We start from the raw sequence: 16,614 nt of genomic DNA on the forward strand, positions 1-16,614 counted from the left end.
TTCAGTATTTGATCCTATTGGTCACTTAACTTTTTTTCCTTTTTTGACAGTTTCCCTACCTTCCAATCACACTGTTTCTTTGGTTTGTCTGTTACATTCTGAATACTTAGAGTCCTTTGTAACTCTCCCTCCTCTTACTGTTTAAATACTGAGGATTCCCAATACACTGTTTGTTGAATAGATTCTCCTGCTTGATTTCAATGACATTCATGACTACAGATCTACAGTCAATGAGACTCAAATCCACAACTGTAAGCCTGAGATCTACATCTCCAACGTGTAAATTTTTTTTTTTTAAATGGGAATGAGTCAGGCACCAGAAATTGAAACTTTGCTAAACTGAATTCACAAATTTTCACAATATCTGAAACTCTCAGTTATCTGACCCAGAAACCCAACGTTATTCAACGCTTTCCCCAGTTCTTCAATCTCCTCTTCCAATCTTTCTCTTAAATGTATTCCTTCCTGTTCATCATCTTTATATTTACTATAGTTCAGGTGGTAACCATAAATCTACCAAGATATTCAAAGAGCCTCCTAACCAGTCTCTCTCCATTTTCATCTCTTACATATATCCACAGAATTGATCAGGTGATTTTCTGAAGTGCAAATCGTATGTCACTCTCTATTTAAAATCCTTCAGCGCCTTCTCACTATCTTCAGAATATCCGACAGAACTCTTACTGATCTGTCCTTTCAACTTGATCTCTTGACATACCAGCTTGGAAGGGTCAGTTCTCCCCTGCCTCCATGATTTGTATATGGTGTTTGCTCAACTGGGAATGCCACTTTGGCTCAGTCCTATACTTTTTAAATGTTGGGTTAAGGCATTAATCACTTGTGAAACATTCCCAGTTTTGCAGACTTGGTTAAATGACAATTCTGAAAATTGTGTTTCTCCATCATGCTTAGACTGCCTTTTTGTGTAATTGGTAGTGTACTTTTTAATCTTTTTAATTCTATTATGAATTCCTGGAAGACAAGTTCTAGATCATTTATCTCTGCATTTTTAAAGGTTAGCATAATGTAGGACATCTAGCATGCAAAAAACTTTTTTTTTTAAAGCATTCATCTACTCTTAAAAACACGCTGGGTTAGCCAAAAAGTTCATTTGGATTTTTCCATACTATCGTACAGAAAAATCCAAATGAACTTTTTGCCTAACCTAACAGGGGAAATAGTGTCAGACTTTATTTTTTTGGGCTCCAAAATCACTGCAGATGGTGATTGCAGCCATGAAATTAAAAGACGCTTACTTCTTGGAAGAAAAGTTATGACCAACCTAGACAGCATATTCAGAAGCAGAGACATTACTTTGCCAACTAAGGTCCATCTAGTCAAGGCTATGGTTTTTCCAGTGGTCATGTATGGATGTGAGAGTTGGACTGTGAAGAAGGCTGAGTGCCGAAGAATGGATGCTTTTGAACTGTGGTGTTGGAGAAGACTCTGGAGAGTCCCTTGGACTGCAAGGAGATCCAACCAGTCCGTCCTAAAGGAGATCAGTCCTGGGTGTTCATTGGAAGGACTGATGCTGAAGCTGAAACTCCAGTACTTTGGCCACCTCATGCGAAGAGCTGACTCATTGGAAAAGACCCTGATGCTGGGAGGGATTGGGGGCAGGAGGAGAAGGGGACGACCGAGGATGAGATGGCTGGATGGCATCACTGACTCGATGGATGTGAATCTGAGTGAACTCCGGGAGTTGGTGATGGACAGGGAGGCCTGGCGTGCTGCGATTCATGGGGTCACAAAGAGTGGGACACGACTGAGCGACTGAACTGAACTGAACTGGATATTTGGAGATCAAATTGGGCAATTTTGTTTCTACCAACTATAGAGCAAGAGGCATTAAGTTAGAATGATCCATTTAGTTTCACATTATCATAAATTTTCTGTTATAGGAGAAAACATAAAGAAAGTTGTTGAATGTATAAAATTAGAAAAAATGAACTCTTCTCATTCAATATGATATAATTCTTGTGTTAAAGCCCTTATCACATATTATAAATATTCTGTAAGATAAACCACATTATATGCCTTACAAAATGATTGTGTGTGTGTTTTAATGGGAGTATAAATAAGTATAAATGAGAAAATTTTCAGCAAAAAGCAGAATAGGTGGCTCAGATGGTAAGGAATCTGCCTGCGAGGCTGGAGACCTGGGTTTGATCCCTGGGTCAGGAAATCCTCTGAAGAAGGAAATGGCAACCCAAACCAATATTCTTGCCATTTCCTTCTCCAGAGAATTTCCTGATTCAGGAATCAAGTCCAGGTCTCCTGCGTTGTAGGCAGATTCCTTACCATCTGACCAACCCACTCCAGTATTCTTGAGTTTCCCTTGTTGGTCAGTCAGTAAAGAATCTGGCTGCAATGCAGGAGACCTGGGTTTGAGTCCTGGATCGGGAAGATTCCCTGGAGAAGGAAATGGCAACCCACTCCAGTATTCTTGCCTGGAGAATCCCATGGACAGAGAAGCCTGGTAGGCTCTCAGTCCATGGGGTCGCAAGAGTTGGACATGACTTAGAAACTAAACCACCACCACTGATATTCTTGCCTGGAGAATCCTATGGATAGAGGAACCTGGTGAGATACAGTCAATGGGGTCACAAGAGTCAGACACAAACGAGTGACTAATGCTACACTACATAGATAAGTATAAATGAGAGCATTTCCAGTAAAAAGTGAAATAGCAAAACAGAACAAAGAAAGCTTGAAACGTGAACTCAAACTGACTTCTAACATCAGGTCCGTCTGCTCCTCCTACCTAGGTACCTCCTCCCTGGATATCAAGCCTACCTGGCTTCCCTCTCCTTGAGCCTCAAATGTCCTCTCTGTAAATGCCTATCTCATAGGGGAAAATTACATGAAATAAAATATATAAAGTGGGTAAAAGTAAATAGCAGATACATGATGATTAAACATATATGTGTATATATACGTCTGCTGCTGCTGCTTAGTTGCTTCAGACGTGTCCAACTGTGTGTGATCCCATGGACTGTAGCCCACCAGGCTCCTCTGTCCATGGAATTCTCCAGGCAAAAGTACTGGAGTGGGTTACCACGCCCTCCTCCAGGAGATCTTCCCAACCCAGGGATTGAACCCAAGTCTCTTGCACTGCAGGCAGATTCTATACCACTGAGCCACCAGGGAAGCCCTATGTATATGTATATGTATATGTATATGTATATGTATATGTATATGTACATGTTCATTTTCACTTCCTAGTGTTAACAGGGATAGAAATACTACAAATGGGCAGCCATATTGCAGGAGTATTAACAGTCTTATCTGTGGATCTAATTTGTATGTTACTATTTGTGATGTTTTTGGAATAAATCACATGAGAAGAAAACCTTTGTAAAGTTATTTTGTCAGAATATACACGCTTAGATTAAAGGAATAACATGTAAGTGTCATTTCACTCAGAATTTTCCTCAATGTGTTACACTACAGATAAATTAGTAACATTCTTACCTACTAAACCAGGAATAGGTCATCTTACTGAAGAATGAAGCACTTTTCTCTGGACTGCATCTCTAAAATAAATAAATAAATAACAGCTAGTGTACAAAGAAAATGCCTTTATTTTACATTTGAAATATCTTTGTCAGCAAGTGGAAAGTAAACAGGAAATAATTTCTATTTCAGCTGTGTTGATAATATAATCTTTAATTAATACAATTAAGATATCCTTGAACAATGCATTAGGGGAAAATAAAGTTTTCTCTAATATTATGGCTTTTACATAGCAAGCAACCGTGTAGAAAAGGAAAACTATTCCTAAATTTCCTATTATTTCTTCTTTTTCTCTCTGTCTCTCTCTACATATGAATCACCACACATGTATGTATATATATAGCTTCTCAAACTAAAGTGACTGTGTCTATATGTATGTATATACATGCATATATATAAATACATAATTTGGCTTACATATATGCACAATATAAGCTAACTTTAAAATATTTAATTGCTAAGTGAAAACCAGTTTTATCTTTCTTCTGATAAATAGGAAAACAATAGGCCATAATAGGCATTTGGTTTACTCACTTCTGTGTAAATGTTTAATTACATAATTTATATAAATGTATATATACATACATAATTATATATTATCACAATTATGTATTATTTGGGAAGGTTATAGTATTTCCATAATACTCTTTCCATTGATCTGCTAAACTTGACCAAAAGAAGAGGGTTTAAAAGAGAAGGTCTCAAAGGCAATAATCTTACATTTTCTAAGGTCAGCATCAATCTCTATTTTTACAAAGTTAAACTAACCACAAAATTAAATTTCACTGTTAGAAACAGTCCCATATTTAACAATTTTGCATTAATCCTCTCTAATCCAGTTCTGATTTCATATTCACGAACTGTTTACTGCATTAAAAAATAATTCTTATTCTAAAAGAATGAAACAATATTTCATCCTGAACAGCAAAATATTCTTGGAGTAGGAAATGGCAACCTACTCCAGTATCCTTGCCTGGGAAATCCCATGGACAGAGGAGCCTGGTGGGCTACAGTCCATGGGGTCACAAAAAGTCAGAGAAGACTTAGCGACTAAAGAATCCGCCTGCAATGCAGGAGACCCCAGTTTGATTCCTAGGTTGGGAAGATCCACTGGAGAAGAGATAGGCTACTCACTCCAGTATTCCTGGGCTTCCCTGTTGGCTCAGACAGTAAAGAATCCATCTGCAATGTTGGAGACCTGGATCCGATCCCTGGGTTAGAAAGATCCCCTGGAGAAGGTAACAGGTACCCACTCCAGTATTCTTGCCTGGAGAATGCCATGGACAGAGGAACCTGGCAGGCTACAATCCATGGGGTTGCAAAATGTGGGAGACGACTGAGAGATTTTCATTTTTCACAGCAAAATATTCTAATTAAAGATGAGAAAGCATAATACTCACTTCAAATCTGTTCTCTGAGTTATAGCAAATGATACACTATAAATCATTGCATATGTGTGTGTATGTGTGTGTGTGTGTGTGTCTGTATGAAGAAGGAAATGACAACCCACTCCAGCATTCTTGCTTGGAAAATCCCATGGACAGAGGAGCCTGGCAGGCTATAGTCCATGAGATCACAAAGAGTCAGATACAACTTATACATAAATATACATAAATATATACATAAATATATAGTTGACCCTTAAAGAACATGGGTTTGAACTGCATGGGTCCACTTATGTTTGGACTTTTTCTCGTACCGCACAATCATGGATTGGTTGAACCCATGGATGAGGAACTTCAGATACGGAGGAACCACATATATGGAATGAGAATGTGTGTGTGCTCAATTGTGTCCGGTTCTTTGCAACGCCATGGACTGTGGCCCTCTAGGCTCCTCTGTCCATGGGACTTCCCTGGCAAGAATACTGAAGTGGGTTGACATTTCTTTATCCAGGGGAACTTCCTGACCTAGGGACCAAACCTGCATCTCCTGTGTCTCTTGCATTGGCAGACGAATTCTTTACTACTGAGACACCTGGGAATCCCACATACATGAAAGGCTGACTATAAATTACAGGCAGATTTTTTAGTTTGAGGAGATTTGACACCTTTAACCTCTGTATTATTCAAGGGTCAACTGTATTTTAACAAATTGCTATATATCCTTACACTGTTGTTTCAAGAAATAAATGCTGTAACAAATGTAAAGCATTTATCACACAGTGGCCCAAAACAACCACACCAACATGTGAACTATGATGTTGTCATAAATCTTGCTATCAAACACATTATTTGGAAAATTAGTACATATATCAGTGAGGAAAATGCGTGAAAACTCTCTGATTAACTCAGTGGTCACATTTTATTTTATAGGGAGTTGCCAATTTGATAATTGGCCACCAATGTGAAGATCATATTCACATCAAAAATATACATATTTCCATGCCCAGCTGCAAATGGCTGCAAATACTTTGCAGCTTTTCCCATCCAGAGACTGATTGTATTTCCCACTCCTTGAATCTGGGCTAGCATTGTTTCTTATTTTGATTATGAGAATGCAACAGGAGTGATGTTAAGAGAACTCCAACTCTTAACTTCAAAAGTCTTGCTATGCATGGAACCCTGAGTGCACCATGTGACTGAGCCCAAGCTAACCTCCTGGAGGGAGGCTACATGGATAGACCACATGGAGTAGAAACGAGGTTCTCATCTGATAGCCCATCATCCTGACCAACAGCTTGACGACTGCCCAACATATGAGGACATTGGTCCTGCATTATCCAGCCACCAGCCAACTGACAGTACATGTCTGAAAGAGCTCAGCAGAGATTGGCCAAGCTAACCCAATTGAGGCCATGATCCAGCTGGGCCAGGGAATCATCAGCTAAATAACAAATTTTCAGGGCAAAAGTCTTGCAGAGCTAGTAGACAAGGTTACTTTAGCAGGCCAAGGACTGGGTATTTGACATCTGCTCTAGGTCTACTTTTCATGTGAAAGCATCTTATACAAGGTTCTTTGAGTTCTCTGGTAAATAAACAGCCTCATTAGATGAAGACCAGGCATCTTATACTGAAGTTATTACAGTGAATTCCAAGCATATTTACCTTCCAGAAGAAATATCAGGCAGGCAAAATATCTAGTAGAGGCAATTAAATCTTACCAAGTACCAAGAAGGTACACATGGCTTCTCAGTAAATAATTACTGAATTCATAGCATGGGTCTCACTGAGTGTATTGTCAACATATTGCTGCAAAGCAACATCTGTGTTGCAAACAAGGACATGACAATTCTGTGAGTTTCCTTCAGTGTTTGAATTCACTCTCATCCTCTCCACTGGACATTCTGTAGTCCTTTCAACTCACCTGTTCTCACTGACATCACTTCCTCTGCAGACCTGATATCAAACGATTTCTCATTTCTTTCATCTCCCCAAGCCTATTACAGGATTTTGTTTTCTAAAAAGCCTGTTTTCTTTTTATTATCTTTGTACTTATCTAGCACTGGGTATATACTAGGCATCCTGTAAACATGCCTTAATATTAATGCCGTGCTGCTGGCTGTGCTAAGTCACTTAAGTCATGTCTGACTCTGTGCCACCAGGCTCCTCTGTCCATGGGATTCTCCAGGCAAGAATACTGGAGTGGCTTGCCATTCCCTCCTCCAGGAGGTCTTATGGGCAATTTTCATTTGAATGCTGAGCCTGTTATTTTTGTATTGTGATGGAGGAGCAGGAAGGTTAGCCCATAGCAGAACCTGGGTCCAGGATTTAATGAAACATGTTGCTGGTGATCTTCTTTGGGTTCATCCTTGAGATGTAGCCTCCCGAGGATCTGGTTTGTGTGACTGCTACCGTTAACAATATCTAATAACCCCTAACTTCAGGAACTTCCTTTGCGGGTATTAGAGAATGACCCTGGGAAGAGTGAAGGAAGATATGGAAAAATGCTTATACAGGAAGTCTCACAGAGAAGGAAAACCACCTAGAAAGCAAAAGGGATTTATGCTTTTTAGAACTTAGGCTTTTCAATCGCTTATGTGTCAGATTCTGTTGTAAATATATGTATTATTAAATATAATATGTCTTAGTGGTGGGAATATTTTTGTCAACCCAGTTTTACAGACAAGAAAACAAAGGTCCAGAGTTTATAAAACAAACTTGGCCAAGGTCCTCCAACTGAGAAGCATAAGACATTGAATTGAACCCAGTAAGTTCATTCTATCTTCAGGTCATAATTCTACACCCTCAGCTCTACCTGTTACATGCTGTTACTGTCTGCTGCTACTTAGAAACCCCTTTCTTCTTGTCCCTTTCCTTGTACTTCACTTCTGCTGGCTAAATCTTCCTTGTGCTTGAATCGTCTGGAGGATGTATTACCATTAGTGATTCCTCTCCTCCCATCCCTACCTCCAAGTCTCAATTTCTTGTTCTGTGTTACCAAAGCAAACTCAACAAATTCCTTACGTGAGATGTAAAGGCTCTTCAGACTTGTCCTCCCTGAGCTTACCCTCACTCTTACCTGACTATCCAATAATTTGCCTACAGGTACTTTTTCCTTTCAAACTTATCTTCTCTGGAGGGTAGAAAATACTATGTTTCAGTTCAGTTCAGTTCAGTCGCTCAGTCATGTCTGACTCTTTGCAATCCCATGGACTGCAGCACTTCAGGCCTCCCTGTCCATCATCAATTCCCGGAGTTTAGTCATGTTCACTGAGTCGGTGATGCCATCCAACCATCTCATCCTCTGTCATCCCCTTCTCTTCCCGCCTTCAATCTTTCCCAGCATCAGTGTCTTTTCCAATGAGTCAGTTCTTCACATCAGGTGGCCAAAGTATTGGAGTTTCACCTTCAGCATCAGTCCTTCCAATGAATATTCAGGTCTGATTTCCTTTAGGATGGACTGGTTGGATCTCCTTGCAATCCAAGGGACTCTCAAGAGTCTTCTCCAACACCACAGTTCAAAAGCATCAGTTCTTCAGTGCTCAGCTTTCTTTATAGTCCAACTCTCACATCCATACATGACTACTTGAAAAACCATAGCTGTGACTAGATGGACCTTTGTTAGCAAAGTAATGTCTCTGCTCTTTAATATTTAATATTTCCAGGGTCCAGCTCATAAAATGTTTTACATGAATAAATATGTGAATGAATTAATGCTAATCACAACCAATAAAAATTTTAAGAGATTTTCTATTTATACCTCACTATGCCAGCCCTAGAAACTCAATCAGAAAGTCATGTTCTTGGCTTATAGGTTAGGCTGGGATTTTTATCTGAGTTCTACTATGCCAAAAATATAGTCTAAGTAGTAAAATATAACCGTACAAGGTTTTCAACATGCCTGAAAGACATCGACTTAAAAAACAAAACAAAACAAAACAAAACTTGGTGTCATAGAAGTAACAAACAGAAAATGCTGTTTAAATTAGTATTTTCAATCTTTTCTAAATGGATTCTTGGTCCAAAAAGCTACTGACGTTGAGTAATACCTGATGCGAAGACCTGACTCATTTGAAAAGACCCTGATGGTGGGAAAGATTGAAGGCAGGAGGAGAAGGGGACGACAGAGGATGAGATGGTTAGATGGCATCACCGACTCAATAGACATGAGTTTGGGTAAACTCCAGGAGTTGGTGATAGACAGGGAGGCCTGGCGTGCTGCAGTTCATGGGGTCACAAAGAGTTGGACAGGACTGAGCGACTGAACTGAACTGAATAGCCAAGGAAATAAACATAGTTGGAATCTTAAAGGAAGAGTTCAGTTGAATTTGGAGTGAAGAAATTGAGTTTATAATTTCCCACCACACCTGTTTGTAATTCACTGCCTTTGGCCACCTCTGAGGTTAGACTGATGATGTTAAACCAGTTTGGCTGATTAAGCCTGACATGTCTCAAGTTAAAAAAACAAACAAACAAACAAAATGAACGTATATTGTCCTAGTGGAGCTCTTGCACATTTTAAGAGACTTATTCAATACCTATACTGTATAGATTTAAAAAGAGTACATATAATTTGTCCTACTTTTAAAGAAATTTATAGTTTCATATGTAATTAATAGACTGTCTTACTTATTTGACACTTTAAGTTGAGCAAAAGCTAGGATGAGAACAGGATCCTCTGAATCTGAAATTTTTTATCTTCCTTTTTTAAGTACTACAGATCTAAGTGTATTAAGCCTATTTCTAAGACCTATCTTGTGTAGTGATGAGAAGTAAAATAAGCAAGATATTTTTAGGAAATCGGACTTCCCAGGTGGAGCTAGTGGTAAAGAATCAGCCTGCCAATGTAGGAGATGCAAGAGAGGTGGGCTCCATCCCTGGGTTGGGAAGCCGCCTTGGAGAAGGAAACGGCAACCCACTCCAGTGTTCTTGCCTGGAGAATTCCATGGACAGAGGAGCCTGGCAGTTTACAGTCTATGGGGTCTCAAAGAGTCAGAGGACACGACTGAAGCGGCTTAGTACACGTGCCGGCATACAACAGCAGAGTTCAGGGCACATGAGTTCCATTGTTGAAGACGCACCTGTTACCACAGCGTGGGGGTAGGGATAGGGTGCGGGCGGAGCAAAGCACAGTCAAATGTCCGCAGTTTCTAGATTTGCCCCAGGCCTCGGGTTCGCAATATCGTGTCAGTTGACAGTTTATTTATCCCGGGTCTCTTCCTGTGGTTTTATTGGGCTCTACGACTGGCTGTAGAATTCCATCCCACCCTCTACTCCTGCAGCGGAAGTCAAGTCCCTTCATTCTTTTCTCAAATGCTCGTTTCTGTTTACAGGGGGGGCCACTTATCCCTTCAAAGATGCCTCTTTCCCTCCTCCAGCAGCCACCTTGACTGTGATCTTGCTCTGTGAAGTTTCACACCATCCCATGGACAGATCTTAGCTCTTCAGACTCTGTGTGTGTGTGTGTGTGTGTGTGTGTGTGTGTGTGTGTGTGTGTGTGTGTGTGTGTGTGTGTGTGTGTGTGTGTGTGTGTGTGTGTGTGTGTGTGTGTGTGTGTGTGTGTGTGTGTGTGTGTGTGTGTGTGTGTGTGTGTGTGTGTGTGTGTGTGTTTGACTACTACGCATACAGGGATCTAAGACATCAATTCACGTTTCAGGGTCTGCACAGTCAACTCTCCCCACTACCCTTGGTCCCCAGATTGGCCGGAAAACCGCCCCGCCTCTCCCACCTCCACCGAAGAGCTTTACCTGCGCCTCGGTGACCCGCTGGTAGAAGCCGCTCGCGCCCCATCTCCCCAGGATGGAAAACATGGTCCACGCGGACTCCCGGCGACGGGAAGCGGAGAGAGGTCCGGGCTGGGGCTGACAGCTCTCTTTCTGGGGGACTGTCAATCCGGCGTCTGTAAGGTGGAAGGACGCGAGCGCCCTGCCCGGGCGTGTCGGCGGTCGCCCAGCCCTTCCCCAGCCCTCCCCCGCCCGCGCCCGGGCGGCGGCTGGAAAGAGGGAGGGGCCCGGTGGGAAGTGGGACCTTCCTTAGAATCAAAACATCTCTGCCTTCTGGGGAACTTGTACTGGACTCAGTAATTCTCACTCCTCAGTTTCCAGGGTTGCACTGTTAGAAAATGTGTCCCTTTATAATAGAAACTCAAAGCTCTTTCCTCCCTGGGGTGACATTTATGTGTTTGCAAACAGAATGTTAATATCTGTCCCTTATAGAAAACAGGTGTCAGTAGAATTTTACAGAGAGAAATTAACTGCAAGGGCTTTAAGATTAGAAACTTAAAAAAAAAAAAAAAACTAATGAAATGCTTCTCTTAGTATTAAGAAAAAATGACAGTATAGGGAATCTAAATTTTACTTTTCGAATTAATCATAAGGCTATGTAATAAATGGAGTAACTTCGTAGTAACTAAGGTTAGCAAAGAACTAGGTGAAATATGATACATAACATATAAAGGGGGATATGAAAACTAAGGATAGCATTTTGACATTTAATAAATACTCATCAGTCATGAACCTTGTATAAAGAAGTATTCGTTTATGCAACAAATCCCTTTCCATGAGATGTGTCATTGGTCTAATGAAATATTTTGTTTTGATTAACTTAGAACTTGAAATAACAGAAGAGGGGCTAACTTTAAGAATTCTGTATAATGGAGATAAGGATAAGGAAACGTGATACTTTTACAAGAGTGGGTATTATGTTTCAGAACCAAGAAATATTCTGTCTGCTTCTTGAAATTAATGTTAGAAGTAGAAAAAAAGAATTGAGTATTTAGAGAAAGAAAAAAAAAAAAACAGCATCCTGGAAAACATGGTTCAAAGATGTTATGCAGGGGGAGTTTTAGCCTGCCCACAAAGTGGATCTACGACAGTGTCTACATAAGACACAGACCAAATGACACCTCATGGAGTTACAGTGCTAGAGAATGTTTAGAACACCATTAATGTGGCTTTCTTCCTGTCTTCAGACCGTATTTGTCGGACCCCATGCAAAGAGGAAGTTGTAGATTTCACTGTAAATGTGTCTGTGAAGAACTGAAGTCAAAGTTCAGGATTTAGAAATCGTGTTTCACATTTTCCAGGACTTTTCAACAAATTCACCTATCAGTTTGGGGACATCTTTTACTTATCAGCCTCAGCCTGAGGGATTCTTTCCCCATCTACAGGTTTAAACCATTTATTCTTTGGATTCTAATCAGAAAAGTCATCCTCTTCTTAAAGAGATATCTCCTGATTGTTAGTTACAAGGAAAGAAGGAACTTGAACCTGTACCACAGAGGGGGAAGACAAGAAAAGCAAGGCCTAAAACTAGATCAGGCTTCAGACTCAACATTTTCTTCCTTCCTGTTGGAATTAATTCCCTCAGGAAAGGGTAGTTCTAACAACAGGGAACAGACAGATTTCCATAAATACTCAGCTCTTTAAAGTGACCCAGCTCCTGGATTGGTGGGAAAGAGGAATGCCTAAGGCAATGGAATAGATAAGTTAGACAGGCTTTAAGGTGTGTTGGGGAACTGGAGTGCTGGAGTCTTCACCAAAAGGGATTGAGGGAAACATCCTTGGGTGCCCCAGAAAATTACATTTTAATGTCAAGTTTCTACAGGAGGAGATACAAGATAAGACGGTGCTAATGAAAGGGAAGGCCTGGGGTTTTTTGTTTGTTTTTGTTTTATGAAAGAAATTACAGTTTTTATTGCTCCAATGCTTAATTAAGGGAAACTCAGTGAAACATTCCAATTTGTCTAAGGAACAGAAAATGTTAAATAACATGGCCCTGACATAAACAAAACCTTCCCACAAAATTAGCATTCTGACTCACTCCATTCTCATGCTAGCTGAATTGGGAAATAAACATTTCCTTTTCCAGCAAAAAGAAGATTAGAGAGAAGTAGAATATAAAGGCTTAGGGATTTAATAATGAGCGGGGCATATTTTAACATCACAATATTTAATTTTTTTAGGTTGCAAGGAAGATTCATTACTAGAGTTGTTATCCTTCCAGGGATTTTGCTCTACTTCGTACATTCCGCAGGCACTGCACCTCACCCTTCCTTATCGTGGAAAGCATCATAGATCAGGGTCAGAACCTCTGAGGTTGGGATTTACCTGGTGGTCCAGTGGTTAAGCCTTCACCTTCCAATGCAGGGGATGCCGGTTCGATCTCTGGTCACAAAACTAAGACCCCACAAGCCTCAGGGCAAGTAAAACAAAACATCAAAAACAGAGCCAATATTGTAACAAATTCAGTAAAGACTTTTAAAAAGAAATGGTCTACGACAACAAAATCTTTAAAAAAAGAAAAAGCATCTCTGAGGATGATTAAAAAGTAAAACTGAAAAGAATCTGCCTGTTTCCTATAATTCTCTGGGGATATGTTTATCATCCTGGGTGAGAAGTCACTCATCTTTCCTGACTGAGGGGTGGAAAAGATTTTTTGTTGTTGTTGTTCTCATTAACCTTGGTATTAAAAATTGAATTCATGACACTATTCACTTCATGGCATAGCATCATCATTTTGTGAAGTATCATTTTTATTTTATTTTGATTTATACTGTTTCCCCATCATAAGTCACGGATTTGGAGTTACGAATAAGTGTCTTTTCAGTTCAGCTTCTACACATGTATTGAGACACTTCTTTATACTTAAAAGCACTATGGTGCTATTTTATCTGTTTCAAATATATAGACAAATGGTATTTTCCTATGAAGTTATTGGACAATAATAACTTTTTATTATTCCCTCTATCCCCCTGTATTTTTTAATTTAATGTGATTAGTACAGCATCTACCTATGTGAGGCTATGTAATATCCCACTCATTGTTCCTGGCCGCTGCATGATGTTCTGTTCCATGCACACACCACACCTACCAGGAACTCAGAATGTGACTGAGTACACAGACTCTAAAGGAGGCCTGTAGACGCAGGCCTGGCACCACTATTTACCAGCAAATCATTAACACCTCCTGGCTCACTTGTAAACTAGAAACGTAGTGCCTTTCTCATAGATTTGCTGTAAGGACTGTGTGATTCAATCATGTTACAAGTAAATTACTTAGAACAGCAAGCGCACGTGGTGAACACTGCATAAATTATTGTGATGATTATTACTTAGCTAGTCACTTAGTGAACAGTGCGTAGGCTAACTCTAACTCTGCCTCATGGTCAGTGTTTGGAGGACTTTCTCTTTGAGGACTGATATTGCATTTTTCTTAGATCGCGTGTTCTCAATATATTTTTTTTTTGACTCAAGACTTCTTTAAATTTTTGAAAGTTATTGAGTACCCAAGTAACATTTTTGTGTGTGAGATAGCTCTATTGATGTTTGTCACCTTAGAAATTAAAACTGTAAATGTAAAAAATTAATCAATTTTAAAACCCATTAGATGTTTTTTAAATGCTGGAAATTAAAACTAATATTACAGGGTTTTCAGGATATATCCCAAGCCCCCCATGTCACAGAGGAGGTGACCAGGTCTGGAGAAAGTCTGATGACTTTCCCAACATTACAGTCAAGGAAAATTGGGGGAAAATATCAGATTTCCTTGAATCCAGGATTCTTTGTGCTTTTTGGTCCCCACTATACCAATCTAATACCCTTCTACTGTGCCTCACATTGCTACTGATTTGCAAACTTGAGAGAAAAGCTGAAAAGTCTGCGCATTTAGGGGGTTTCCCCCTTGGCTCAATGATAAAGAATTCATCTGCAATGCTGGAGACATGGGAGACAGAGATGTGGGTTTGATCCCTGGATCAGGAAGATCCCCTGGAGGAGAGCATGGCAACCCACTCCATGCCTGGAGAATCCTATGGATAGAAGATCCTGGGCTTGTGATCATTTTTGTTGCCATCCCAAAGTTGTAGCCATACAAGTCAGCAAAAAAGGAATTTCCAAATATTTTACAAAATTTTTCGTTAGAGCTCCACTATATTTTCCTGAATGTTCCTCTTTACTTAATTTTTTAAACAAGCATTAATTTAGTACCTCCCTGTACTAGGTATTCTGGCAGGTGCCAGAAATATAATGAATCATTCCCGTCCTCGTCAAAGTATACACTAGTGGGAAAAAAGAAGAAACAAGTACACCAAGAACAAATAAATAACTGCAAAATCTATAGTGCAATGAAGTAAGTGAACAGGATGCAATATTAGAGAATAGTCAACCAGGGTAGGCACCTCTTCCCAGATTAGCTGGTGAAGCCTCACAGGTTTAATGTGATGAACACACTGGACGGAACAGTAAGTGCAGAAAACTGAATTCATCTCTTTTTTTCGTACTTTTTATGATGTGCGTGCATGTGTGCTAAGTTGCCTCAGTCCTGTCTTACTCTGCAGTCCTTTGGACTACAGCTTGCCAGGCTCCTCTCTCATGGGATTCTCCAGGCAAGAATACTGCAGTGGGTCGCTAGGCCATCCTCCAGGGGGTCTTCTGGACCCAGGGTTCAAATATATGTCTCTTGCGGATCCTACATTGCAGGCAGATTCTCTACCACTGAGCCACTGGCGAAGTCCCTTTTATGGTACAAATTACTTATAAAATCTTCCCATGACTAAGTCTGCTATACCTGCAGTACTTTTCTTTATTTCCCTGCTTTCCTCTCCCTACCATCATCTGAAACATTATTTGGTTTCTAAGAGGCAGACGTGATATAAAGTGCACACTTACATGCACATCTGCTGAATCTTATTCCACATATCTCTATGGGATTCTTTCTGGACTTTCCATACATAATGCATTTCAAATAGATTTGAATACTTTTGTCAAACTCATGTAAGAAGCTAGAACAGAGCCCAGGGCACCTTACAACTTAATAATAGCTCATATTTAGAGTGTATTTATTATGCATCAGTTGCATAGTAAAATACTCACATTTAGTTCAGTTGAGTTCAGTTCACATTCAGTATCTAATTAAGTTCACACAACCAAACCCGTGAATTTTTGTGGAAACAGATAACGTGAAAAGAGACATATAGTCTCTAAGCCAAGAGTTGACCAGAAACAGTTTTAAAATCAAGGTATTCAGAATGGAGGGAAAGAGTGTACCCTAAATTTAAGAGCTGTGGTGGCTTGTGTGCACATTGATATTAACACAACTAGGAAGGATGATGTGAGCAAAAAGGGACAGGGTTGTTACCGTAGAGGAGTGTTCCTGGAGAAGTACACTTTCACTGTGCAAACCTTTTCATTCTGATTCCAGTAAACTAGGAATACTTGTATGAATTTTCCATAGTTTAGGTGGGTAGTCTCTGAGTCATTTATCAGTTATTCATTACATATCTATTATGGGATAGGCACTGTGATAGGTTTGGGGTTAAAAAAAAAGGGAAGGTGGAAAGGGAAGTAAAATCTTGCTTCATAAGCTTACAATTTAGCATGTTTGAGGAACAGAAAATAAAAACATAAGTTTAGGAAATGTTTTGATGTCGGGGGGAATAAATGCCAAGGGAAAAAATAATGAGGGGAAGAGGAAAAGGAATATGGGTGGTTTTATTGCAATTTATTTATGATCAGCAAAAGACACTAATGAAAAAAGGTCTTTCAGCAAATACCTAAGTTAAAAGAAGAGGAAGGAATGTGGTAGTATTTGGTAGTATTCAAGGAAATCTTGACATGAAAACTAGCAACAGTTTGGAAGAAAGCCGGATAACAGTGGGGCACTTTTCAGAGTATCCACCTCACTGCAGTTCTTGGTGAGGCACAGTGGATGATACTGTG

The 16,614-nt window shown here is 39.9% G+C and overlaps 1 protein-coding gene across 1 annotated transcript in view; it reads right to left on the minus strand.

Annotated features, from left to right (window-relative positions):
• Positions 1-10,811, minus strand: part of LOC101122496 (multidrug resistance-associated protein 1-like) — a 100,081-nt gene extending 89,270 nt beyond the window's left edge. Inside the window, exons 1-2 of the mRNA XM_060397111.1 lie at positions 10,646-10,811; positions 3,475-3,536 (exon numbers count right to left, since the gene is read on the minus strand). Coding sequence (XP_060253094.1) covers positions 3,475-3,536; positions 10,646-10,708 — 125 coding nt within the window. The 5' untranslated portion in view covers positions 10,709-10,811. The remainder of the gene's footprint in view (positions 1-3,474; positions 3,537-10,645) is intronic.
• Between the last annotated feature and the right edge of the window lie 5,803 nt (positions 10,812-16,614).

Source organism: Ovis aries, chromosome 1, assembly GCF_016772045.2.
Source record: "Ovis aries strain OAR_USU_Benz2616 breed Rambouillet chromosome 1, ARS-UI_Ramb_v3.0, whole genome shotgun sequence".
Taxonomy (NCBI): Eukaryota; Metazoa; Chordata; class Mammalia; order Artiodactyla; family Bovidae; genus Ovis; species Ovis aries.